This window comes from Fringilla coelebs (genome assembly GCF_963513975.1).
Source record: "Fringilla coelebs genome assembly, chromosome: 8".
Classification (NCBI taxonomy): domain Eukaryota; kingdom Metazoa; phylum Chordata; class Aves; order Passeriformes; family Fringillidae; genus Fringilla; species Fringilla coelebs.
In genome coordinates, this window is record NC_140066.1 from 36514139 (window position 1) to 36541063 (window position 26925).

The following is a 26925-nucleotide window of genomic DNA, read 5'->3' on the forward strand; positions in this document are numbered from 1 at the left end:
AGCCCTTAGCTGTTATCCCTACCCTCAATAAATGTAAAATGCCCAAAGAGCTTGCAGCCTGGGCCCAGATGAAAGGCTGGCAGTGTGACCAGGCTGCAGAGACCCCTGCAGGACCCCCTGCCCTGGAGGATGCTGTGCAGCATCGCTGAGCCCTGACCCCCAAAGGGCCTGGCAGGGACTGGCACACCGGCACTGGGGTGCCTTTACTTAGCCTCTTCTTCTCTCAGACTTTAGATTTTTTCATAGATTATTTTATTTTTATGAAGAGGATATTGAAAATAATTTACAACCAACTGCTCTATTGATGCTGTTCAAATATCCTGCAGTGTAAGTACATTCTCCTCTAACCATACATCACTGGTTCATTGATTGCACACAGCACAGTGAATGGGGGGCTAATGGACACCCTAAATAAACTTGCTGCATCACGTGGGACGTCCCCACTAATGGCCTTTAATGTAGAAGCTGTTAAATAAATGTGGTCTTAGTTATAGGGAACAGAGTGGTTCAATGGGATGTTATCTAAACTGCCTTTGAAAATCAAACTTTTTTAAAAGTTCCTGCTAGAAAGAGTCAGATTGGCTCGCTGCACCAATGAAATTACCTGATGCCATGATTTACCTGATGCCATGATTTTGCCCCGATGCCATGATTTTGCCCCGATGCCATGATTTACCCTGATGCCATGATTTACCCTGATGCCATGATTTTACCCTGATGCCATTATTTACTCCGATGCCATGATTTACCCTGATGCCATGATTTACCCTGATGCCATGATTTTGCCCCGATGCCAATATTTACGCTGATGCCATGATTTACCCTGATGCCATGATTTTACCCTGATGCCATGATTTTACCCTGATGCCATTATTTACCCCATGCCATTATTTACCCCAATGCCATTATTTACCCCAATGCCATGATTTTACCCTGATGCCATGATTTACCCTGAGTGCCATGATTTTACCCTGATGCCATGACTCCACCAAGCCCTGAGTGCCTCCTGGGTGCAGCCAGGTGCTCTCAGCTCCATGGGCTCCCCCTCAGTTACTTGGCTGGGAGCTGGTGGCTCCTGGCACCTTGTGGGGAGGGCCCTGATGTCTGGGGTGCAAGGCTGAGCAGTGCCCTGCTCACAGAGGATCAGGGACCCACTGACAGCCTCGGGGCATTTTCTGTGCTTGCATTGACTGCAGGCTGTGACAGGAGCAGAGGGAACGGCCCCAGGCTGGGCCAGGGCAGCTCAGGGTGGGCACAGCAGGAATTTCCCCATGGAAAGGGGGCTCAGGCCCTGGCACTGCCCAGGGAGGGTTGCAGTGCCCGTCCCTGCAGGTGTCCCCTGGAGGTGGCACTCAGGGCTGGGGACAGGGTGGGGATGGGCACAGCTGGGACCCCAGGGTCTGTGATTCTGGGTATTTCCAGATTCACCCCCAGCTCCTCACTGCAGTCATTCCCAGGGCCAGGGTGGATGCCAGAGGCTCCAGCCCACTGCCATGCACTGCAGGCAGCACAGGGAAGGCAGCTGGGTGGGTTTGGGTGTTTCTGGGGTGCTCAGGCTGCTCTGAGCCCCGTGCTGTGCAGGCACACGTGGCTGCTGCTGTCTGTGCCTGCACAGGTTGGCTCAGCTGGGCCTGGCTCTCAGCCTCAGGGGTTGCCCAGGGAGATGAGATCCCCCTTGCAAAGGTAATGAGTCCGTGTGGCAACAGTCTCCTTTGGAGAGAATGGCTCATTTTAGCCAACCATTCTAAAATTTCAATTTGTGCGTCCTAAACTGCCTTAAAACACTGCCTGGCTGTGTTTGATGATGGGCAGGAGCACGCCTGCTCAGTGTGTGCACAGCCAGGGCAGCAGCTTTCAGCCTGCAGTGTTCCCCAAGCCTTGATGCTTGCTAAGTGGGGACCAAAATTCAGTGTGGTGCAGAGCATTTAAACTTTAATTTACTCTAGGTGGGTCAGGAGGGAAAAGTTCTGTACAGCCATGGCCACCGCAGCCTCCTCACTCCTATCTCCTTTATCAGGGGACTGAGAAATCAGAAAAACTGAGGAAATGGGATTTGCTGGAGCCTGGGAGTGGTTGTTTTCAATCTAGACAAACTTTAGTTGATTATGACTAGCAAAAGCTTTAATAACCTGTGCCAATCCCCCCGTGAGACCTCTGGACATGGAGAGCTTCGCAGCTCCTCACGGCAGTGCCACCCCAGAGCCAGAGAGGGGATCAAGGCTCTGAGCACCACTGGGCTCTGCCAGACTGGTCAGTCAGTGAGGATGTCTGATGGAAAGGGGGGGATCAGATGAAAGGGTAGGAAGCTGAATTTTTAAATACTGATTTTATTGGTGATTGATTTAGTCTTTACCCTCTGCTTTTGATTCCCTTATGTGTTGAGATACCCCCATATCTGGGGTTATAAAGTGACTCAGCACCTGAAAGGTAGACACATGTTTAAGGTGAATTGTTCCTTCTTCCACCTGTGGATTTTTAGTCATTTGTGGTTTGACCCTCATTTACCACAATTTTTTCCCAACTGAACCTGGGGTGAAGGATTTTGTTGCAGATAAAAGCCAGACAGCATTCCTCCTATGCTTAGGAGGGTCAGGAAAACTCACTCTGAGGGGCTCCTTTCATGTCTCTCAGGCCAGCTTTTAATAACATTTTTCTCTGTGGACCTAAACAAGGAGTTAATGTTTCCTGGGCTGTAACCACACTGTTGTTGTGCTACAGCACACCTGACACAGGGCTGGGGGTCTCTGGGAGAGCCTGGCTGGCTGCTTTTGGGGTTTGTGCCTGCAGAGGGGCTCTGCCCTGCCCGTGCTCCCCTCCTGGGTTCCCCAGTGGCCCTGGGGGCTGCGCTGGGCTGGCACCAAGCTGAGCTCCAGGACCCTCCCGCCCCAAACCTGCCAGGACCCTGTGCTGCTGCTGGAGCAAGCAGGCTGTGTGTCCCCTGTGCCCTTCTGGAGGGCTGGCACACCCAGGGCCCCCCATCCCCTCCCAGGTCCCAGAGCCCCGGCAGTGCCATCGAGGCTGGGACAGCTCTCCTGCCACGTCCTGTGCCAGCTCAGCCATGGGGAGATGTGCCCCACCGGCCGGGGATCCTCCTCTGTGCCCCCTGCCTGGGGGATGCCTCTGATCCCAGGCAGCTTCAAAGGCCATTTCTGACAGCATCAGCCAGCTTGCAGGGCCCGGGAAGATTGCAGGGACAGCTGCCCCAGCCAGGCCCCTCAGCCGGGGTTTGAACGAGGATGGCAGTAATAACTTTAATAACGGAGTCGGCGCTCAAAGCCTGGAGCTGCAGGAGCAGCGCATCTCCCCGAGCACGGCTGCTGCTCTGGAATTGGCACAGCTGTGCTGGGGCTGCCTCCGACCAGTGACACATGAATATTCATCGATATCCCCGCAGCTCCGGGTGCCTGCCTGGGCGGGTGGGCGCTCCTGCCCTGCCGCCCCCTCCCCGCTCCGGAGCGCCAGGCTGGGAGCCGGGAGAGGAGCCGGAGCCTGTCCAGGTCCAGGTCCAGGTCCAGGTCCAGGAGCAGGAGCAGGAGCAGGAGCAGGAGCAGGAGCAGGAGCAGCCCAGCCCAGCCCAGCCCAGCCCAGCCCAGCCCAGTATGAGGCTGCCCCAGCCCCAGGGCAGCATGCCCGCCGACCCGCAGCGCTGCCAGTGAGTTCTGGCCCCTGCCTGCCTTCCCTCCCTCTCAGCCTGTGCTGAGGCACACCTTTCCCTTCCTCTGTGCTGGTTCCACGCTGTCTCTGTCTGTCGGTGGCTGCAGGCACCAGACTTGTGCGTGTGTCATGTGTGGGAATTTACTCAGGTGAAGGAAGATGTCAGTGCTGAGGTTTGCTTGTGGTCTGTGAAGGTTATGTCTAGGGATTGTTTTTTTCTGGAAAACAAGCCGTTAGTGAAATGTTTTGTGTTTTCTCACCTCTTTGTTCCTCCCAATTTCATGTGTTGCCTTTGTTGTAATGTGTCTTTGTTTCTATATAAATAATAACCAACTACTCAATATTCTGCTTATTTTAAACAAATAACCATTTGATGATGTGTTATCTTTTCACCTGCACATCCATTTAGATTTCTCCTCATCAGGCATTTAGCAGAAAGACCTCAGGTGCTCTGGAGCCCCTATGTCTTTGTTTCATTCAAAGTCGGCAGATGCTGCCTTCACGGGCATTGTTGAAAGGATCGTTAGTCAGTGGCACCCAAATCCCCTTCATTTGCTCCATTTTGCTTTCCTGGGGCCTGGGTGACCTGCCAGCCCCTGCCCTGGGTGGGCCACCGTGGCATTTACTGCAAACAAAGTCCTTGCAGTGACTCTTGATTCCCTGTGTCATTTTTTCCCAGGTTTACAGACAAAGCAGAGATAAAAGTATGAACACAGCTCTTGGAAGGCAAAATGTTCTTATTTGAAGCAGGCCAGGTTCAAAAACTGACCGTTAAAATTAAATCTCTGAAAGCTCAAAAACTGATGGCAGAAATCTTGTGTTTCTGGAGCCTGGGAGCAGCTGGCAGCCCCCTGAGGGATGGGAGTGATTGCTGCCTTTCTGTGGAACCGCTGCCACTCGGGCTGTGACCGCTTCTGCAGCCTGGGGAATGTGCCTGGGGGGCAGCACCCCAGATCAGCTGGGCTGGGAGCTGGGACTGCTTCCCTGGGCTGGGCTGGGCTGGGCTGGGCTCAGGGACTGCTTCCCTGGGCTGGGATCAGCTGGGCTGGGAGCTGGGACTGCTTCCCTGGGCTGGGCTGGGCTGAGCTGGGCTCAGGGACTGCTTCCCTGGGCTGGGATCAGCTGGGCTGGGAGCTGGGACTGCTTCCCTGGGCTGGGCTGGGAGCTGGGACTGCTTCCCTGGGCTGGGCTGGGCTGAGCTGGGCTCAGGGACTGCTTCCCTGGGCTGGGATCAGCTGGGCTGGGAGCTGGGACTGCTTCCCTGGGCTGGGCTGGGAGCTGGGACTGCTTCCCTGGGCTGGGCTGGGCTGAGCTGGGCTCAGGGACTGCTTCCCTGGGCTGGGATCAGCTGGGCTGGGAGCTGGGACTGCTTCCCTGGGCTGGGCTGGGAGCTGGGACTGCTTCCCTGGGCTGGGCTGGGCTGAGCTGGGCTCAGGGACTGCTTCCCTGGGCTGGGATCAGCTGGGCTGGGATCAGCTGGGCTGGGAGCTGGAACTGCTTCCCTGGGCTGGGCTGGGCTGGGCTGGGATCAGGGACTCCTTCCCTGGGCTGGGAGCAGGGATTCCTTCACTGGCAGGACCCAGCCACCCTGATAACTCCAGCCAGACCCCAGGAGTTGGATCCTGGCTGATCCCATGGGATGTGCACAGGCAAACAGGGAAGGAGAGCATTAGACGTGACTGGGCATTTGTCATTTAAACACTTTGTGATTTTGCATAATGTTTGTTATGTGTAAGTAAAACCTCTCATGGAAAAGGAATTGCTCACAAGAGAGACTTTTGGACAAAAAAGAAATATTAAAAAATTCATATTTCTTCTAGGAATTTTGAAAACTTAAAGGATACTGAGGTTTCAATATTTTTCTTTAAAAATTATTAATCCATATTTTCTAGAGGTGACATCCAAGCAGAACGCTGCAGAATCATTAAAGTGTTTGAGTGAAGCAATCCAAGTGTGATGCAAATGTTTAATTTTTGTTAAGATATTCTGAAGTGGTGACAGGATTTCAGGCTGTTTCCCAATATTTCACTGCCAGCTGCCTGCTAAAGGAGGGATTTCCTGCTGGCTGGCCCTGGGGAGGGGCAGGGCTGCAGCTTACTGTCACTGTGGTGGCAGGGCAGTGCTGTGCTCACTGTCACTGTCCCTGTGGTGGCAGGGCAGCGGTGCTGTGCACAGTGCTCACTGTCACTGTCACTGTGGTGGCAGGGCAATGCTGTGCACAGTTGTCACTGTCACTGTCCCCATGGGTGGCAGGGCAGCGGTGCTGTGCACAGTGCTCACTGTCACTGTCACTGTGGTGGCAGGGCAATGCTGTGCACAGTTGTCACTGTCACTGTCCCCGTGGGTGGCAGGGCAGCGGTGCCGTGCCGCCCTGGGGTGCTCGGGTGCTGCCGAGCCCTGTGTGACTGTGTTCTGTTCTCCTTGTAGATGGAGGAGATTAAGTTTAAGGACAGAGCAGTCTTCGTGCTGGAGAGAGAGTTAGGGGTGCGAGCTGGGCATGCTCAGAGACTGCAGCTCCAAAAGGAGGCTTTAGATGAACAACTGTCCCAGCTCAAAGAGTCTGACCGGCATCTGAGCAGCCCCAAGCGGGAACTTCCTTATGCAAGTGGTGCAGGAGACGCTTCAGATCATTCGGGAAGCCCCGTAAGCACTTCCACGTGGTTTCACCTAAACGAGTGGCAGAATCTTGATGAGTGCACCCTGGAGCAAGAGCTGTCCCATGGCTGTGCAGGGCTCCTGAGGCACCTGCTCGTGCTCTGGTTTTTGTGTGCCCAAACCGTGGAGATTTCCAATCAAACCTCGCCATGGGAGAGCTTTTGCTTTCTGTCGTTTTGTTTCCTGGTCGGTTTGGTTTGGTTTGGTTTGGTTTGGTTTTGTCAGCAGGGTGGAATTGCTCTGTCCTTTCTCTCCTTTTCCTCACTGTACCATGCTCAGCCACCCGCCTTAGTTTGACAGTTTGACATGACTCTGCCAACAAACGATGCAAATGCATTTCTCACCAAGCGCTGTTTGTGTGCAAGCTCTCGGGGTGCGGGCTGGGGCTTGGGGAGCAGGGGTACGAGGCCAGTTCCAGAGGGGACGGGGAGGGCAGTGCAGGGCAGCACAGACCCCTGCAGCCCCCAGGGCAGCCCTTTCCTGCTGCTCCCCATCAGCAGGACACAGAGTGAACCAAACACCTCCTAACCTATTCTCTGCTGTTTATGCTCTGCAATAGCCAGGTATTGGATCGCAGTCACCCCTCTGCAGTGGCTTTGCAGTGTAACTCTGGCACCTCCCTGCTGGGCCCCCTTTGCCCAGAAGAGCCCTCGGGTAACTGCCCTCGTGCCTCTGACGTGTGCAGCTCGTCTTCATTGCTGACCCTCATCAAGATTTCTTTTGCGACAGCCTCGATTGTCTCAGTACAAGTGTAAAACTTATACCTGAGCAAACCAATCTGTTTTATTCTTTGGCCCAAGCCTCTCCTGCACCTGTTGAATGAGGAACCCTAGGCCTCCCAAAAGTGCTACCAGCACTTTTTTGTGGGCACTAATTTGCCTCTCTCTAGTTGTACTCAACTTCTGCCAAAGACCAGAACAAGTTGTAGAGAAGGGGAAAAGTCTGTCACATTTGTCAGTAGCTGTAACTCCTCTCTGATTCTGGATGAGAACACATCTACCTACATCTCTATTCATTTCTAATTTGATTGAAGCATTTTCATTCAGATAAAGTGCTACCCCTGTGGCCTTACGAGTGACCCTTTAGGACCCCATAGGGCCACAGCTTTCTGGAAGAAGAGCTTATTCAATGCACAATTGCATGGATTTGCCCCATTCAGTAATTCAGTAATTTTAATACCAGTTTCTTATGAGCGAGTCCTCAGAGTGGGCAATGTGTCTGAAGCTCTCAGTTCAACAGTGGCATCATTGGAACACGGCCTTCAGTTCTGATACTTTCTGTTGTTTCCAAGTTTACCACTTGTAAACTTTGTGTTTGCACATTTGTATTGTCACATTTGTGACGTTGTATTTGCATATGCATGGACACATACATATGCATATACGTACCTCTGCATTTGCATTCTTTGTTACATTTCCACTCCTGACTTTCCGTTGGTCTCACCCTGCAGCTTTCCATGGTCAGTTGGGTTCCACGGGTCACACTCTGTGCGATAGCATTTTAAAGTGTTTGGATTTGGGATCAGGAAAGGTTTGAGCTTTGCCAACGTGCTCTTGCGTGCACACTTATGAGCAGTTATTTGCAGTTGATCTTTGTTTTAGGAACAGCAGTTGGATGAAAAGGACGCCCGGCGCTTCCAGCTGAAAATCGCGGAGCTGAGCGGGATCATCCGCAAGCTGGAGGACAGGAACGCGCTGCTGTCGGAGGAGAGGAACGAGCTGGTGAGTGCAGCAGGGCCAGCCTGGGGACGTGTGCCCTGTCCCAGGAACACCCCGGGCTTCGCTCCTGTGCTGCCTGGAAACGAGGGGCTGCCTCCTGCACAGCCTGCTCAGGCTGGGCCGCGCCACTCCCCTCGGGGCTTGTGCTGCAATGGATTTTTAGGATGGCATTAGCTTGAATTATATTATTTCTTTTTAAAAATAAGTACATTCCCCACATTGAACATTTGCTACACAGGCAGAATGTCTTACTGTAACCACAGCTCTCTTCACTGAGAGCAGCAGGCACAACTTTCCCAAGGATTTCTCCGAGGGAAAGGCAGTGAGAAACCTCAGAGAAAATAACTCTTATCTCTACTTGCTGCTCCTGTTGTTCGGCACATGTGAATGTGTTAGGAGATTGTTTACCTAAAGTGATTTGTTAATTGGACCCTGGTTATGGTTGTTTAGATTGATTAGCCAACTAGGTCCAAGCTGTGTCATGACAGTCTGGAGACAGTCACGAGTTTACCTTTAGTATCTTTTTAGTATAGTTTAAATATATAGTATTAGTGTAATATAATATAGCTTAATGAAGCATTTGTTCAGCCTTCTAGAATCATTAGAGTCAAAGCACATTATTCCTGCATCAGGGGCTCCCTACAATGATATCTTCTCATGTGGGAATGCTCTCTTCCAATGGAAAATCCCAACAGTTTTTGATCAGTTCTGCTTTGCATCAGGAGAAAATACTTCTAGTGTGATAGTTACAGAACATAGTTAATATATTTGATGAAAAAGCTCCAGAGGTGTTATTTTTCTCTTCATCTTTCAGTTGAAACGTCTCAGAGAAGCAGAAAGTCAGTACAAGCCCATTTTGGACAAAAACAAACGCCTCAGTAGGAAGAATGAGGAGTTGTCACATGCCTTACGTCGAATGGAAAATAAACTGAAATTTGTGACGCAGGAAAACATTGCCATGGTGAGTGCCTGTGCTCCTGGGAGAACGTGGGACGTGGAGCTGTGGGGCTGAGGGAGTCAGGCGCTGGCCCACCCTTGCGTGTTCCATGGGAAACTCTCCCATTCTGGAGAGGTCCCTTCCATCCCAAACTAACCTGTCATTCTATGGTTCACCTTCCACCTTCCTGCCAGAATCACCTCATCATCCCTGGGAAATCTGCACCTGTGACCCTGCCCCTCTTCCCAGCTGGACCTCTGGCACATTTGGAGCCGGGATGTGAGGCTCAGCAGAAGGGGAGCAGCAGAGCTGCCAGGGCAACCATTAGAGAGATGTTTTTTACTTGCTGTAAAGGGAAGGGCCAGACAAGTCCCTGGCAAAGCCTCCTGATCATTTCTTCCTCTGCCCTGTGGTTTTTGGATTCTAGAGGCAAAGAACTGGAGCAATAAGGAGACCAAGCTCCCTAAATGACCTTGACCACAGCCAGGAAGAAAGGGAAGTGGATTTCCTGAGACTACAAGTTATTGAGCAGCAAAACATCATTGATGAGCTCTCCAAGGTAAGATGGGAGGCTGCTGGTCTCACATGAAAGTGCCCAAGGGCAGAGCAGAGGAAGCCCAAGGAAAGGGTGCCTGAGGTTCTGGTGGGCACAGTGGGCAGCAGGGGAACCTGGCAGGCATTTCTGTGCTTAGTAGTAATAGAAATTATCTGTGGTGTGGTGTTTGGGAAAACCCTTTCAGTCTGCATTGGCCTGGCCTGACAGAATCATGTCCTTGCATGTGCTGGTGGCCACATCTGGGAGGGAAACTGTCCGAGCTCCTTCAGCTGGACACACCACCAGGGCTGAGGATTCCTGTGTACAGGGAGGGTCTGCAATCCTGGGCTCGGGGTTTTGCTTCCTTCTTAACATGTTCTTAGTCTTTGGAAACAGAAAACACCAAAATCATTATATTCTTCTAGAAAATAGCTTTTATTTCTTCTCTTTCTTTCTAAGCCCGTCCGGTTACTGACATTATTTCATTCTTTTTCGTTAGACCCTGGAGACTGCTGGCTATGTGAAGAGTGTCATGGTAAGAGTGACATTAGCTTCCTCCTCATCTATATATGCTTTAAATTGCTGCTCATGGAAAGCAGGCAGGGTATGATAATATTTATTCTCCCTTCGATCTGTGTTCAGCAGTGAGCTGACCCAGGGGTTTCCTCAGAGCAGATTTTCTATCAGCTGTTGTTCACCAGAGAAAAGCACAGTGATGGTGGGCAGGAAAGCTTTAATCCCACCACCTGTCCTGATGGCCAAGGGCAGGTGTCCCCATCTCCAGGGCAGCTCTGTCCCCTTGGAATTGCATTTTTTCACTCTGGCCACCCCTGGCTTTGGGTGACCCACAGCAAGGTGTGCTCATCCCTGCCCTTGCCCCATGCCTGTGCTGTGGTGGGCAGGGATGTTTGGGGTTCCACCACTGATGGGTATTGATGGGATGTGCTGTTCCCACTGCCAGGCAGCCAGTGTTCGATTGTCCCTGGCCTGGGATTGGCCACCAGGCTGAGCAGCAGCACATGTCAGCGTCCCCAAGGTCACCACATCCTTGCACCCAGGAGAAATCGAACAGCTGAGGGTTTCCTCTGTAGAGCTTCCCTCTCTGCACTCCTGGGCTTTGCAAGTCCAGAATAGAGACTTTTCCTGACCACTGTAAAAAATCTACCTAAAACCACAAAGAGGAAGAAATTGTTCCCTGGCAGGGTGGGCAGCCCTGGCACAGGGTGCCCAGAGCAGCTGGGGCTGCCCCTGGATCCCTGGCAGTGCCCAAGGCCAGGCTGGACACTGGGGCTGGGAGCACCTGGGACAGGGGAAGGTGTCCCTGCCATGGCTGGGGTGAAAGAAGGTGATATTTAAGGTCCCTCCAACCTGGAATTTGATTATTCTATTATTTCTTCTGATTGCAAAAATCGTTGGCAGCAGTAAGGGCTCAAACCTTACTCCAGAGGCACAGGAAACCTGCAGATCCTTAGAGAAGGAGCTGAGCCTGGCAGTGCAGAGTTCAGAGGCCCTGCAGTGTGTGCAGTGTGTTGGGTTTGTGCCCCTTCCAGAGCCACCAACAGCCACCAGGGCCAGGGCAAGGGCTGCAGGGTCATGGTCACCCAGGGAGCTCACGGGTCACCCAAACTCTCAGCATAGAGCTTATCACCAGCTTTACTTTAGCTTGATTTTCATGGACAGAAAGAGCAGTTTCTAGTTGTCTGTGGCAAAGTGGAAAAAGGTTGGAGTAAATAAGCCAGGACTGGTGATGGTGTGGGACAGTGGCCAGCAGGGACATTCCTGTCTCTTGTTTCCCCAGTGGTTCCTTGTACTGACATGGTTAATTTCAGTAATTGCTCTCTGAAAACAGCTAACACGTGTCTCTGACTCTTGCAGGAACGTGATAAGCTACTAAGGTTCAGGAAGCAAAGGAAAAAAATGACAAGAATTCCTAAGGTAAAAAACAAAACCTTCCATGGTGACATGCTGATGGACAGGGCTGGGGTGCCATGGCAATGTTCTCCTCGAGGGTCTGCAAATGGATCCTGAACTTCAGTTTGGGTGATGGAGCTCAAGACATTGACAGACTGTATTGGGATATTCAAGGGGGGCAGGGGACCTGTTTGCATCGAGCATTCTGAGCCTTTTCATGCTCTGCATTTACCCTGTGGGACTCTGCTGGGATGTGGTTGTCTTAAGAGCAGACAAATTTTATGAATTAACACATCTCCAAATGATCTTTTAGTGGTGCTGCCTGAAAACATGTGTACATAGTAAATAATTCATGATGCAGTTTAGTAACATGTGAAAATTGCTGGTTGGGGAAGCAACGGTTAGAGCTCAGGGAAAAGGGGATGTTGGTTAATGAGGGCTTGGCAGGGTGTTAATGTAAATATTAACACTAAAATGTCACAGTAAGGTTTAATGTCAGGGCTGCCAGTGTGCTGTGATCCACAGATGAACAATTAGAGTGAGGCTGGAGCTAATGAACCCATGAATAACTAATTGAGGTCGATGGGAGATAACTCCTGTCATCCTGAACATCACATCAGGCCTCCCAGGGAGTCCGTTCTGTCGGAAAGCTGGGTGGGGCTGGGGACAAGGATGGAGGGACAGCACACAGGGAATGGCTCCCAGTGCCAGAGGGCAGGGCTGGATGGGAGATTGGGAATGGGGAATTGTTCCCTGGCAGGGTGGGCAGCCCTGGCACAGGGTGCCCAGAGCAGCTGGGGCTGCCCCTGGATCCCTGGCAGTGCCCAAGGCCAGGCTGGACACTGGGGCTGGAGCAGCTGGGACAGGGGAAGGTGTCCCTGCCATGGCAGGGGTGGCACTGGGACAGGGGAAGGTGTCCCTGCCATGGCAGGGGTCACAGAGCCATGGAAGGGATCCCAGCCCCCCCTGTGGCTCGGGACTGTTTCCATCCCCCAGCACTTTCAGCCCATGGCTCTTTGCCTGCCAGGCCGTCTGTCCGGGTTGGGGGGCCGTCTGTCCGGGTGCGGGGGCCGTCTGTCCGGGTGCCAGGGCGCTCCCTGACCCTGCTCTCTGTCAGAAGCCCGTGGTGGAGACGTTCTATGGCTATGATGAGGAGGCTTCCTTGGAGTCTGATGGTTCCTCCATCTCCTACCAAACCGACCGGACCGACCAGACCCCCTGCACGCCCGAGGACGACCTGGAAGAGGTAAGTACTCCCCAAAGACCCCTCTTGCTTTGCTCCTGACCTTGGTGCCGGTTTTTAATGAAATCCCCGCTCTGTTCCATCGCTTCTTTCCATCGTTGCTGCTCTCTCATATCTGTTCTATCATTCTGTCACCTCAGACCACAAAATGAAACACTCCTGTTAAATTTGGTACTGCGCATGTTGGTCAGTATCTCTAAATCTCAGGTCTTCAGTAACTTCACAACTTCCAGCCAAGCTGGCAATCTCCTATCCTAAGAATATTGAATTTATGGCAGGTTTGCAGGTCTAAAAAACTGAGAAATTGGACAGGCCTTGGGAGGTGTGTTCACTCTGAGCCTGGCTGCAGATTTTGGCAGGTGCAGTTTGGGCCAGCCAGGCTCAGTAAGGTCTGTGTTGGTGGAGGGAGAGGGAATGAATGCTCCCCTGAAGCTCTGGGCTCCAGGGAAAGGCTGGTTCCTGGCTGGGTTCCAGAGGCTCTGAGAGCAGAGCACACAAATGTAATACAAATTAAAGGGATTATTCCTTGGATTTGCCAGGGCTTCCCCACAAATGCACTCCCCAGTGTGTGTCACATCACTGGCCCCTTACACAGCTCTGGGCTTGACAAGACTCTGGTAATAAACAAGAATTGCCCCTGTGTGTAATTCAGGCTGCAGAAAGGGAGCCTGCAGAATTCCTCACTCCATCATGAGAGATACCTGATGGTTACCAGGCTGCGCTGCAGGAAATCTGAATGTATTTGTGTATGGATGTGCCTGTTTATTTTTCATTCCTGTATTGACATCTTCCCCCCAGTCAGGCGGTGGGAAGTTGATGCATGCACCCAGCAATGTAATTCCATTTCATGTTGAGTGAAATATTCCGGTCAGACATGAAAGCACTCCAACTGGATATTGTAAGGAGGGTGAAGAAGATGAAGGGCTCCTTTCATGTTGGCTGTCACCACTGCTACAACTATTAACTCTGGATTCGTGTTTTAATAATTGAGTGAGGCTGTCAGGCTTGGTTTCCTTTCCAAATTGAAACCTTTTGTTGTTAAAGAAAGCTGCATTTTCACCTTTAATGTGATGAGTTTCCCTGTTCCAGTAGGAAAGGGTGGTGCAGTCATTAGTATGCTATATGGAAGGTAAGCTTTTATCTTTCCAAGGCAAGGATTATCTTTTTATTTCTGTATTGCACTTCCCAGAGGTAAGAGCGTGCAAGAGATGTGATGGGGACGGAGGGGAAGCGGCTTGAGGGCACTTAACCAAGACTTCTAGCACCGTGCTTCCAAATTGCATTTCGAAAGGGATCGTTTTGGCCCTTTTGAGAGACAACAGAGCTAACCCCGTCCTCTTGCTGCGTGCAGGGCATGGCCAAGGAGGAGACGGAGCTGCGGTTCCGGCAGCTGACGATGGAGTACCAGGCGCTGCAGCGCGCCTACGCCCTGCTGCAGGAGCAGGTCGGGGGCACCCTGGATGCCGAGCGGGAAGTCAAGGTCTGCAGGGCTTGCATGCCGTGGGGACGGGCCCGGGGGCTGCCAGGGCGGGGGGGCCCACCTGGCCGGGCTCACGCTGTTCTCCGGCTCACCTGGGCTTGGCCGGGCGGCTCCCGGCGCTCTGACTGCTGCCAGCCCTGGGAAGGGGCTGCCGAGAACCAGCGCTGCTGCAGCTCGGGATTTCACCTCTGGTCTGCTCAAGGGAAATCCGGGGAGAGTTTTTTATGGGAAATCCTTGAAAGTAAGCTCTTTTTCTTTAAAGAACTAGGACAGATAGCCTTAAATATATAATGCGTGGTCTTTAATTCCTTCTGGGCTCTGAGAGATTACATGATTCCTCACAAAATGTTTAAAAGGCTTATTGCTGAGATTTTTCTGTTAATTAAATTGCAAAGTGCCCTGTGCAATTCAGCCTGTCTGCCTCACAGAGTTCCTGTGGCTCTGGACAGCTGGCCTGACGTGCTGCTTTTGTTGGGAGCTTGTTGTGTGTGCTGAGGAGTTACAGAGGAATTCCTCCCTGGCAGGGTGGGCAGGGCTGGCACAGGGTGCCCAGAGCAGCTGGGGCTGCCCCTGGATCCCTGGCAGTGCCCAAGGCCAGGCTGGATACTGGGGCTGGAGCACCTGGGACAGGGGAAGGTGTCCCTGCCATGGCAGGGTGGCAGTGGGTGGGATTTGGGGTCCCTCCCACCCAAACCATTCCCTGACTCCCTGAAGGGCTGGCAGGATGGGTCATGCCCAGCCTGCAAAGGTGGGTGCAGTCAGGAAAGGGACATATTTGCTGTTGAACAGGAGAAATGTGCCTGCAGAGCCCTGACTTGCTCCTACACCTGTTCTGTGGAGGTGTTACCCAGGAGCACGGGGAGTGGGTCAAGGTGCAATGTATGGAAACTGCCATTCCCAGAAGTGTTTCCAGAATGAACATCTACTCTGAAACACCAGGGATTGCACCCAGAAGGAAAATCCCAGTGAGCCCAGGCATGCCCAGCTGTGAGAGGGACTGGATTTTATCTTTTCACTGTGGGCCAAAGGAGGCACATGCAAACAAAATCACTTTCAGTGTAAATAACAGGACATAGAGCAGAGAAATGGCTCCAGGAAATAAATGTTCTATGAAAGTATGTAACAAATACAACAACTAGCAATAATTACATTTGTTCTCCAGAAAACACGTGCAGGAATGTGGTATCTATTCAAATAAGCAGGAAGCTACAAATACAGTAAAAAAAGAGAGATGGGTATGAAATAGATATGGCACTAAATCATAGATAAGGTTCTAAGTCATGGATAAGGCACCAAAGGCACAAAGGTCAATGAAACTTGCCAGTTTGGGCAAATTAATTAATGTGGGCTTTGTTCTGAGTGTTTACCATGCCCCAGATGTAAGGGAACCAGGTGTGCCCAGAATTGTGCCATGGTAATTCTCATTTCTTGTCCTGGAGAGAGGGAGGCTCTGGCTGCAGCCTGCCATGAGCAGCTGTCAGGGCCAGCTCTGCTTTGCCACTTTGCTAATCTTGAGTTAAATCTCAAAGCCAGTAATCCTATCTCCCAGACTTGATTTGATTACATTTGATTATTTGATACTCTATGCTCGGCTGCAAATTTCTACTGCCAGGGAACTTTCAAAATAATTTGTTAAAAGCCTTTGGTGTTTTTAATATTTTCTGTAACTGCATTAGGTTTGGTCTTTTGGAGAAAGTTTGATTTTTTTTTTAATTTATTTTTAAAGTATTCTTTATCAATTTTTTGGTTTTTTCATTTCTCTCTCATATCCCACAGACACGTGAGCAGCTCCAAGCAGAAATACACCGCTCCCAGGCTCAGATAGAGGACCTGGAGAAGGCTCTGGCTGAGCAGGGACAGGTAATGCTGACTCCAGCCCTTCCCCACCTCTCTGCTGGGGGACCAGAAGGGTTCCCAGGCTGGTTACAGCTTGTGCACCACTTCTGCTGACAAAAAACCAACAGCCAAACAAAGCAAAAAAACCAAAACAACAACAACAAAAGTAAACAGAAAATGGTTTTGAGACAATAAAATATTGCCTCAAAAAATATTTGCCTCAAATCTCATGAAATAAAATATAAAAATAAAATATAACAATAAAATATAATAAAAATATTAAATAATTCAATCATTGCCTTCCCAGCTTAACCCCTTCTTCTTGTTCTTGCTGATAAATTAGGTTCTGGGTTTGTGGCTTTTATATTCCTGAGACTGAGAGATTAGCTTCCAAATAAAGTTTAGTTTGCCTGATCTGCATAAATATATAATTGTATTTAGCAAAATAGAAATTTGATAGTAAACACATAGTTAGAAATATCCCTTTTAATGTGAACCAGATTTTTCCTGAAAGAGTTTTTAAATCACTGGAATGTTTTTATTCCATTTGTGTACTACAGAGCTGTTAAAAGTATCTGGGCAAGTTTAGCTGAGGAAGTTATTTTAGGAAGTAATGGACTTGCAGTTTCCCAGCTCTCTGTTCTGTCCCTCTGCACGTGAGGTTCAGTGAAATTCTTGCTGCTGTGCTGCAGCTTCACCTGCAGCGCTGTTCATTTCTCCCCAAGGACATGAAGTGGATTGAGGAGAAGCAGGCGCTGTACAGAAGGAATCAGGAACTGGTAGAAAAGGTACTCAGCGTTTCTATTTGCATGATTCAAGTAGCGTTTGTGTCCTGAGGCGTGCAGAAGGTGCAACATTCCAATCCGTATGGCGCTGCCCTGCTGGCAGTGATCGTGTTTAATAGGAGATCCTTATAAACCTGCTGGAGAAGTGGGGCTCTGGCATTCTGGTGTCCTGTGCATGGGGACAGTGGCCCTGAGGGCCAGCCCTGTGTCCCCCTGGCCCGGGGCTGGCTCAGCCCTGCCCAGGGTGGCCGTGCTGGCCGTGCCTGTTCTGCCCTGTCCTGCCCTGCCCCGGCTGTACCTGCCCCCCTGGCCATGCCTGCCCCCCGGCTCAGCCCTGCCCTGCCCTGCCCTGCCCTGGCCGTGCCTGCCCCCCTGCCCTGTGCCTGCACCCCCGGCTCAGCCCTGCCCTGCCCTGCCCTGCCCTGCCCTGCCCTGCCCTGCCCTGGCCGTGCCTGCCCCCATGTCCTGTGCCTGCCCCCGGCTCAGCCCTGCCCTGTGCCTTGGCAGATCAGGCAGATGGAGGCTGAGGAGGCTCGCCTCAAACACGACGTGCAGGACGCCAAGGACCAGAACGAGCTGCTGGAGTTCAGGATCCTGGAGCTGGAGGTGAGCCCTGGGGCAGCTCCAGTCCTGCTGGGCACAGCGGTGTGGGCACGGAGAGGGGCTTCCCTCTGCAGGGAGGGGGGCTGCGTGCAGAGTCTGGGGAGAGAGGAGAAGCACAAACACCAACAAACACCAACACCACAAACACCAACAAACACCAACACCAACAAACACCAACACCACAAACACACGCCACAAACACACACCACCAACAGCAGCAACACCACAAACAAACACCACAAACAGCACCAACAAACACACAAACACCAGCAGCATGGTTGGTAGGTTGCTGTGGCAGGAGGATGGGTGGGATGAGCTTTAAGGGCCTTCCAAGCCGCACCATCCCGTGGTGCTGTGGTGTGACACAGCCAGGGGGTAACCAAGGATTCTTGTCCTTTCAGGAGAGAGAGAGACGGTCCCCGGCCATCACCTTCCACCACGGCCCCTTCACGGAGGGGAAGAGCCCTCTGCAGGTGTACTGCGAGGCTGAAGGTGTAACAGTAAGGGATGCTCCTTTCCTGTGCTCTCCTCTCGCTGAGCAAAGCCAGGTGCCCTGTGCTGACTCCTGCCTCTCCATTTCTCTCTTGTCAGGACATTGTAGTAGCAGAGCTGATGAAAAAGTTGGACATTTTAGGGGATAACGCCGTAAGTGTATGTTCCTTTAATAAATTGTGCATGCTTTGGGGAATACCTGTCCTCGTGTGGAGTGAGCAGAGCTGCCTGCTTTGGTGCTGCACAGCCTGCCCTGCCTCTGGTTTGGGCCACGAGCAAAGCATTTGCTGCATTTCAAGGTTTTGCTGCATTTCAAGGTTTTGCTGCCACCTGAAGAGTGAAGGGCAGGGGCTGGTGTCACCACACTGCTCCTAGATCCCTGTTCCTCAGAGTCATGTTGGTGTTTGGGGCTTTCTGGCCACTGGTCACACACAGTTTCTTGATTTGCTTGCTCTGCATTTTCTTTGCTTTTGCATTTCAGCAGCTGTGTGCTTTGAGTTTGCCTAATAACCCATTAACCCTTGATACTAACCAGGACGTTAAACAAGAAGCCAAAAGAGCAGCATGAAAAGGAGAAGTAAATAACAAAAGAGGTGCAAGTGCTTCTCCTTCAGCAGGTGGCAGTGAATAATGGCACACAGTTATGCACATGGAAGGCACACACAGGGCCCTGTGGGTCTTTTCCTGTGCTCTCCTCTGTCAGCAGAGCCTCAGGGCTGGAGGGGCCAAGGAGAGCTGAGCCCATCAAGGTCTCACAGAGCCCTCAGCCCCTCCAGGGCCCTCCTGGGACATCCCACCCCAGCACTGGGGCTGCAGAAGGGTCCCCACAGTTCTCACAGCTCTGCACCTGGGCTGCCCCAGCTCTCCCTCTGGACAGGTTGGATAGCAGCAAAATGCCATCCCCAGGATCATGGCACAGCCTGGAAGTACCAGAACTATAAATACCTGAGGGTGGGCAGCCCTGGCACAGGGTGCCCAGAGCAGCTGGGGCTGCCCCTGGATCCCTGGCAGTGCCCAAGGCCAGGCTGGACACTGGGGCTGGAGCACCTGGGACAGGGGAAGGTGTCCCTGCCATGGCAGGGTGGCACTGGGTGAGCTTTAAGGTCCCTTCCCACCCAGAGCATGCCAGGATTGCCTGATTCAGTCCCTGCAGGACAGCCCTGCCATGTCCCAGCAGTGCCTGAGGCTGGAGCTCTCCAGGGTCCCCCTGCTCAGCAGCTGCCCTGGCTCTGGCTCAGGGTCCCACACGAGCCAGCCCAGCCCTTCTCCTGCTGTACCTGTGCTCACACTGAAGCTTGGGATGAAATGCAAAGCCCAGTTCCAGTGCTTTGATGTTTTTGAGAAAGCAAGAGAAGATGGATGGAATGGCCAACATCCCAATAAATGCTTCCCAAAATCATCCCTTGGCTGCACAGTGAGGATGGTGCATGGGATGAGCACTGCATCTCTTCTCCCCAAGGCGCTTGGTGCTGAGCTTGATCTTGGCCTGTGTAAATGGCTGTTTATTCCCTGTTGGGTGCAAATAGATCCAGTGTCCCTGGTAAACATGAGAATTTTGGAAGAATTATGTACGAATTATGTACGACAAGGGTTGGTACTGAATAGGGACAATGCCTTTTACAATGATTTTGCATTACAATAATTATTTTCTCTGCCTCAGTTTATTGTTCCTCAGACTTTTTTAGTTCCAGACACATTTGAAACAGCAGTGGCCCAAGCAGTGGGTTAGTAACAAGAACTGGGACTTGTTGTAATTGTGCTCTGCTTTTGGTGCAGAATCTGACCAACGAGGAGCAGGTGGTCATCATCCAGGCCAGGACTGTCCTCACGCTGGCTGAGAAGGTGAGGAGCAGGGCTGGGAGGGCGAGGAGCAGGGGTGGGAGGGTGAGCACAGGTGGGAAGGCGAGGAGCAGGGGTGGGAGGGCGAGGAGCAGGGGTGGGAAGGTGAGCACAGGTGGGAGGGCGAGGAGCAGGGGTGGGAGGGTGAGGAGCAGGGGTGGGAAGGTGAGCACAGGTGGGAGGGTGAGGAGCAGGGGTGGGAAGGCGAGGAGCAGGGGTGGGAGGACGAGGAGCAGGGGTGGGAAGGCGAGGAGCAGGGGTGGGAGGGTGAGCACAGGTGGGAGGGCGAGGAGCAGGGCTGGGAGGGTGAGGAGCAGGGGTGAGAAGGTGAGGAGCAGGGGTGGGAGGGTGAGGCCCAGGGCACCTCTCCTGGTCTCTGTGTTTGGAAGCACAGCCCCTCTGAGCAGACCTGCTGAGGGAGCTGCCAGCCCCACACAGGGCAGGCTGCCTCATGGGGAGTGCCTCTGGGCTCTGTCCCAGCAGGGCAGCCAGCCAGCAGTGCAGCAGACCTCACTTAAAGGTGGCTGAACTCGCAAAGCCAGGCAGAAGGGGAGGGCCAGGCTTTGAAATGCAGCTTTCCAGAGAGAGCCAGTGGCAGGGTTCCTTGTGCTCTGCTGTTGGGGTGCTGCTGCCTGCGGGGCTCCCAGCTCAGGCTCTGTCTGCTCCCCAGTGGCTCCAGCAGATCGAGGTGACCGAGTCTGCGCTGCAGCAGAAGATGCTGGACCTGGAGAACGAGAAGGTACCGGGGAGGGGCCAGCAGGGGCAGGGGTCAGGCTGGGGGGGTCTCTGACAGCCCTTCCTGTCTCCCCAGGAGCTGTTCAGCAAGCAGAAGGGCTACCTGGACGACGAGCTGGACTTCAGGAAGCAGTCCCTGGACCAGGCTCACAAGGTGAGGGCTGTCAGAAGGGCTGACTGAGCACACCTGGGTGAGCCATGTGCTCTGGCCTGTGCAAGCTCTGCCCTGCGCAGTGCTGCTGTGCAGTGCCCCCAGGGCTGCATGGGGTCAGAGTCCAGCAAATCCTCTGCACCCTGAGCTGACCTGGCCTGCCTCGTGAGCAGAACTCCTGGGTCTCAGTGGCCCCTGCACGATTAGCACCTGAACATTCACCTACTCAACACCAGTTCTAATTCAACCAAAGCTTCAGTAAAATACTGATAAGGAAATTAGGTTTTCAGTCATTTGTCTCTACATTTTAAAAAAGTTATTTTAGCCTACACGTTTCCTTGGATTTTGGATTATACCTTCTGTAACCAGAGCAGCTGGAGGTATTCTGGGATGTGTAAATTTGAAATTAAACTGCTTTTAAGTCAGGTTCATCATTAGCTGGTCCTAAGGCATTTTACCCATCTTTTCAGTCATCAGCTGTCTTGTTTCCATCAATGAGAGAAAGGCTATACATATATCCACAAAAGGCATAAAGTTTCCTCTCAGTTTATCTCATTTTCCCAGTTCTACATAAACCTAGAGCACAGTTAGACATTGTGAGGAGCAGTGAGTATTTATGCCTCTGTTTCTGCTCCTGTTGTCTACTTGTGTCTTGAACCATTTGGGGGAGCTTTTGCTCCATACATTTTCTGTCCTGTAGGTGATTTTAGGACTGATTTTGCCACATTCTGAGCTGTATCTGGAGCCAAGGCACAGTGGAAACCTTGGAAAGCACACAAGCCCCCTCAGTTGTGGTCCCAGCCCTAAAACACCTTGCAGTGGCATTTCCCTGCCCGTGGCAGGGGTTGGAACAAGGTGGTCTTTAAGTCTGGGACTCTGTGGTTCCATCATCTCCTGTCCTGAGCAGCAGTTTGTGCTGAGTCTGCTGATGGGAAGCAGCGAGTGCAGGGAGTGTGCAGCCCCTGCAGAGTAGGCTGAGGGTTATTTGCATTTTCCTGTATTTTCTGGAGGCACCACACGCGTGTCCCAGGCACTGCTTTGTTCCAGGGCACAAATTCACCCTGAAAGCAGCAAAGGAAGCTTTGTTCTGCCCTGCGATTCAAGTGGAAAAAGCTCTTTTGCTTGATAAAATTCACTTCCCTTCCATGTTTCCTTTGTGCCCCTGGAGATGAGGAGCAGCTAATCATGATCCCCCTGAAGCAGAGCCAACAGGATTAGCAGGCAAAACCTCTGAGCCTGGCTGCTGCAGGGGTCCTGCTCCAGGCAGCGCTTGGTGCCCCTACTGCTGCTGCTCTGGGCGCCAGGAGGGTCCCCCTGCCCCTCTCCAGACAGGGCTGGGGTTGTGTCCACCAGGCTGAGGCACAGCAGAAATCCAGGTACCAAACAGCAGCATTTTGCTGGGATGAGGTTGTGTCCTCTGCTGGGTAGCAGGAGGGCTGGGAAAGGGTGACCAAGGGATGGAAAAATACATGTTAAAAATATCTGTAATTCATAAAATGAGTCTTTGTGAACCCCCTTCCTTTTTCCTGTTTACCTTTTCCCGTCTACCTTTCCCGCTTCCCTTTCTTCCCTCTCCTCCTCTCCCCTGCCGTCTCCCATCCCCAGGGGGCCCAGAGGCTGTCCCAGCCCCAGGGCTGCCCGCAGCCCCGCAGGATGGAGGCAGCCGGGGTGCTTTCCCTCTGGAGGGAGTTTTCTGTGCTGCCCTTGAGGAGGCTCAGCACACAGCCCCTGCACCGCCCCCGTTGCCTTTCAGGGTCGGACGTTCCGCTCCTCACTGACTCCTCACCCAGCCGGGGACAAGGTCGAGCTGACAGCTTTATATTGTTTTTGATTAGCAAATTCTGGAATTAGAAGCCATGCTCTATGATGCCCTGCAGCAAGAAGCTGGAGCCAAAATTTCCGAACTTCTTTCAGAAGAGGAGAAGGAGAAGCTGAAGAGCGCCGTGGAGCAGTGGAAGCGGCAGGTGATGAGCGAGCTCCGGGAGAGGGACGCCCAGATCCTGCGGGAGAGGATGGAGCTCATCCAGCACGCCCAGCAGGTGGGTCTGGGCAGGGCCCTAGGGCGGGACAGGCCTGGCCTCCCCTGGAGCTGTCCCGAGCTGGCCAGGCCCGGGACAGGCTTTGCTTGGCCTTGGGTACCCCTGCAGACAGGGCAGCGTGCTGTTCCTGCCCTTGTCACACACGGTGACCATCACAGAGCACTCACCTCAGCCCAGTGCCCAACCTGGCTTTGGTAGAAGCACATACAGTCTGTATCCCCCAAACTAATGCATCTTCTGGCTACATCTGTATTTGGTTGGTTAATAAATATTTTTTTATTTGAAATCTGACAGAGAATTAAAGAGCTAGAAGAAAGAATTGAAGGCCAAAAAAGACAAATAAAAGAGTTAGAGGAAAAGGTAAGGTCATGCAGATGGAACAGCTGCTGTGTGTGCACATGACCATTCTCCATTTCACCTGGGCCAAGGAAACCACCCTCGTGTGTGCAGTGCAGTGAGAAAGGGGGACAGCTCCAGGAAAACAGCTTGCATTTGCGGCAGCCCCTCTGAGGAGGGGAGATGGACTGGCTGAATTGAGTCCTTGCTCCCTGTTACCCTTCGGGGCAGCCTGACCCTGGGCAGGGAAGGGCCAGAGCCGAGGGCTCAGCACCAGAGCTCTGGGGAAGGGGTTGTTGCTCCCTGCTTCCCTCCCGTCCATCCCAGCCCCTGGAAAGGCAGTGCATGGAGCAGCCTTTCCCAGCAGGAACGGGGGCTTGGCTCTCCTCCCTCCCCTGCAGCCGTGGCTGGTGTCAGAGCGTTTGCAGCCAGCCCAAACGGGGGGGTTTTACCCCAGAAGGGCCTCAGCTGAGCCCTGCCCTGTCCATGGGTGCCAAACGGGGGGGTTTTACCCCAGAAGGGCCTCAGCTGAGCCCTGACCCGTCCGTGGGTGCCAAACAGGGGGGTTTTACCCCAGAAGGGCCTCAGCTGAGCCCTGACCCGTCCGTGGGTGCTCAGGTACACCAGGGGCTGAGCCCAGAGCTCAGCAGGGCCGCGCTCGGGGGGTTCTGGGGGTCAGGAGAGCTCAGCTGATGTTCCCCCATCTCCCCCGAGCCCGTGGCTGGGGCTGGCTGGGCTCTCAGGGGCAGGGGGTCACTGTCACCAGCCCAGGGGACACGGGAGCTCTCGTGAGCCCAGCTGAGCCCCGAGCACTCGGACTTTACTTCACACTCCATATTTCTTCTCACCTGAGAGTTTTGTTGCACTCTGTCTGTAACCACAGCTTATTTCTCAGTTAAACACACTGTAAACTCTTAATCTCTTTCTTCTCTTCCATTTTTTCCTCTCTTCTCTCCCCTTTTCAGTTTTTATTTTTGTTTTTATTTTTCTCCTTAGCTTTCATTCTTTGGTCATAGTCCTTCAGGCCACATGCACAAGGTAAGCCCTCGGATCTCCTCTGCTCTCTCCTCTTCTCCTCCTAGAGCATCTCTGTTTTCCCATAAAGAGCCTTCCTTCTGCTGTGTCAGCAGGATTGAAGGGTCTCTTGGGCATGCCAGAGAACCCAAAAATTGAAGTCTCCAAATCCTTTAAAAAAATGTGAAACCTGGACACCAGCAGGCAAAAACTTGTCAAACAGAATTTCCTTCTTTAGAGGGAAGGACAAGGAAAAATTAAGCAGGCTTAAAAGCAAGGAAACTCAGGGAGGGCCCCCAGTGTGGGGTGACTCCTCTGACTGCAGCAGGGCAGCTCCAGCTGATCTGGGCTGAAGTCCATGGAAACCCTCAGCCCCTCTCCTGCCCAGCCAGCGAGCCTGCCCTGCCTCCAGGACAGCAGCCAGGTGGGTTTGGGGCAGCCTGGCATTTACTGGGGTGTGTTCCTCCAGGCATTGTGCCAGAGGGCCCCAGGCACCCCCTGAATCCCCGTTTTTCCCATGTAAATGAGGATAAATTGCCCTGTTTCTGTGTGTGCTGCCAGAAATGACCACGGCGTGGATGGCATGGAGGGAAACACTCCCCACTAACAACAGAAATGGACTAGATCACAAATCCTTTTTTATCAGTTGTGCAGTTCAGCAGATAAATATAAACAGGACCTCACAGAAGTTCTGTAAATGTTATTTTTGCCCAGGTGGGCTTTCCTTTGATTCCTGTTTCCCTCTCCTGTTTCAGCCCCTGAGGCCACTGCAGCTGCTCCTGCTGTTCCTCCCTTGGGGACAGCCCTGCTTCCCGAGACCCTCACAGAGACTTTGCCCCTCCACCCCGGACCTGTCTGGCTCTTTGCTGCTGGCCATGGCAGCTGCAGCCCGTGGGACTTCCAGCGGGGCTGGGTGGGAGTCCCTGCACCCCAAAACCCCCAGGAGCCTTTGGAGAGGACGGAGCCGAGCCTGCAGAGGCAGCCCAGAACTCTGCTGCTGCCCCTCCTGCAGCGCCAGCCCTGCTGCTGGGCAGGCTCTGACAGCAGCACCGTCTCTGATTCAGATACTCTGAATTTATCCTGGTTCCCTGCTAAGCAGGTGGAAATTGCTTCTGTGTAGAAGTGCCCGTGTCCTGTCTGTGTGCCACGCGCTCGTGTTTGTTCCACGGTTCTTCAAAAATCTGCCTTGAAAGAAGGTTTTAGGAAGTGTTCCAGAGGAGTAGCTCATGAAAAAATGGATGTGAGTGAAAATGAAGTGGTTTGTTCCAAGGAATTTCTCCGTGGCACAGGGTATGTCCTGTGCTTTGTTGAATATCCCACGAGCCCAGTTTTAGGAAAAAACATAAAGCTACATTCAGGAAACCAAGCTGTATTTTTTTTTTTTAAGTAATCATTATGAAAAAAATTATGCAATAATTTATAATTGGCTGTCCCTGAACAAAAGGCTTAACACTGTCCCAGCAAAAGTTCAACCTGGAAAAGAGTGAACTAAACCAGATTATCCCTGATCCACATGCACTGGGCTGGGAGAGGAAACAGAAGATGTTGTCACCTGGAAGATGTTGTCACCTGGAAGGTGTCCTCACCTCGGGGAAAGGGAGCACAAGTCCCACAGAGCCCGAGCCGGGAGGCTGGCACAGGAACCAGGAAGGAAAAAGGATCCTCCAGAAAAACAGGTGAAGAGAGGAAAATCCAGAAGAAATTCCAGAGTGTGACTGACCACGTTGGATCCACAGCTGAGCACAGAAATGCAGGGCTGTGGGGCAAGGCCAGGGATGAAGGACAAAGCCAGGACCAAGGCCAGGGATGAAGGACAAAGCCAGGAACGAGGCCAGGAGCGAGGTCCTGCCAGCAGCCAGGGTCCCACGGTGCCCATTCCCTGGGAGCACGGGCAGGAGGGGATCAGAGCTCTGGGCAGGTAAGATGGGCTGACAGCTGGAAACCCCTTTATCCTGGGATTCTGTGGAACTCCCTCCCCTGCTGGTCTCTCTCACTTGAGTTAATAATTACAGGTGTTATTATTCTGTTATTATTATTCTCTTAAGGTGATAACAGAGGAAATACTGAATTTGGTATGGAAATTACCAGAGTATTTATGTAAACATTACTTAATTATTGCTAATAGTTTAGGTAAATTTCAGTGTGATATGATAATAAATGCTGGGTTTGTGTTTTAGAACAGTGGTCACTCTTAACTCAAAGTTATTGGGAGGTAATTAAATGCACTGTCAGATTTGTATGGACAGTAAGCAGTCATGCTGCTTTTAAAAAGACGTTTTAAATGCAGGAGATGAAAATATTTTTCATTTTGCGTAGAAAAGACAAATAGTAATCAAAAAGTATTTTAATTCACAATTTTCCTCACTTTTTTCCAAATTTGTGCTGATAAGGACTTACTTGGCAGATAAACGTGATGGGGAGAGCAGCAGAGAAAGCTGCAGCTGCACAGGTTTTATAGAAGTGTTATTTACATGCCAAATGTATGTATTAATTAGGCATCAGATTGTAATTCCACTACTTCCAGATGAAGCTCTGCGGGGTTAAAGTGGGCAGTGCCCGGGTAGGGGTGGTGGGCAGTGCCAGGGTAGGGGTGGTGGGCAGTGCCCAGGTAGGGGTGGTGGGCTCCCAGGGGTGCCCCACAGCAGAGACCCCATCAGTGGGCACCCCAGTGCAGGGAGCTGCAGCCAGGGGAAACAGGGAGCTGTGTGTCCTGGAGGAGAGAATTTTGCTTTACAGGCCATCTGACTGTCCCAGGCAGGTTTAGGATGGTGTTTCAGTCATTTTTTAGTGTCTGTTTAACCTTGGAGACTGGAGGCTCACAGGGATGGGTAGCACTTGCCTGTGTCCAAATAAATAAGCTGTCACTTACCTAGGAGAAATTTTTCTTAGATATTAACTGTTACATTTATAGAAGAGGCTTGAGTGTCCATATTTTTTGCCCTGATCACCCCCAGCATTTATG

The 26925-nt window shown here is 52.2% G+C and overlaps 1 protein-coding gene across 21 annotated transcripts in view; it reads left to right on the forward strand.

Moving 5' to 3' along the window:
- JAKMIP3 (Janus kinase and microtubule interacting protein 3) overlaps positions 1-26925 on the forward strand; it is a 61142-nt gene that overhangs the window by 26024 nt on the left and 8193 nt on the right. For 2 of the 21 annotated variants that reach the window (XM_084210709.1, XM_084210722.1), the window contains 20 exons: positions 6082-6297; positions 7911-8030; positions 8842-8988; positions 9392-9523; positions 9999-10034; positions 11375-11434; positions 12528-12656; positions 14005-14133; positions 15910-15993; positions 16695-16757; positions 17262-17360; positions 17759-17857; positions 17949-18008; positions 19626-19691; positions 20359-20427; positions 20500-20577; positions 22410-22613; positions 22908-22973; positions 23946-23987; positions 24719-25881. In XM_084210709.1, coding sequence (XP_084066835.1) covers positions 6082-6297; positions 7911-8030; positions 8842-8988; positions 9392-9523; positions 9999-10034; positions 11375-11434; positions 12528-12656; positions 14005-14133; positions 15910-15993; positions 16695-16757; positions 17262-17360; positions 17759-17857; positions 17949-18008; positions 19626-19691; positions 20359-20427; positions 20500-20577; positions 22410-22613; positions 22908-22973; positions 23946-23987; positions 24719-25036 — 2217 coding nt within the window. In that variant the 3' untranslated portion in view covers positions 25037-25881. Of the gene's footprint in view, positions 1-6081; positions 6298-7910; positions 8031-8841; positions 8989-9391; positions 9524-9998; positions 10035-11374; positions 11435-12527; positions 12657-14004; positions 14134-15909; positions 15994-16694; positions 16758-17261; positions 17361-17758; positions 17858-17948; positions 18009-19625; positions 19692-20358; positions 20428-20499; positions 20578-22409; positions 22614-22907; positions 22974-23914; positions 23988-24718; positions 25882-26925 lie in introns of those variants that run through there. The other 19 variants (XM_084210726.1, XM_084210723.1, XM_084210720.1 and 16 more) reach the window with 19 other exon arrangements.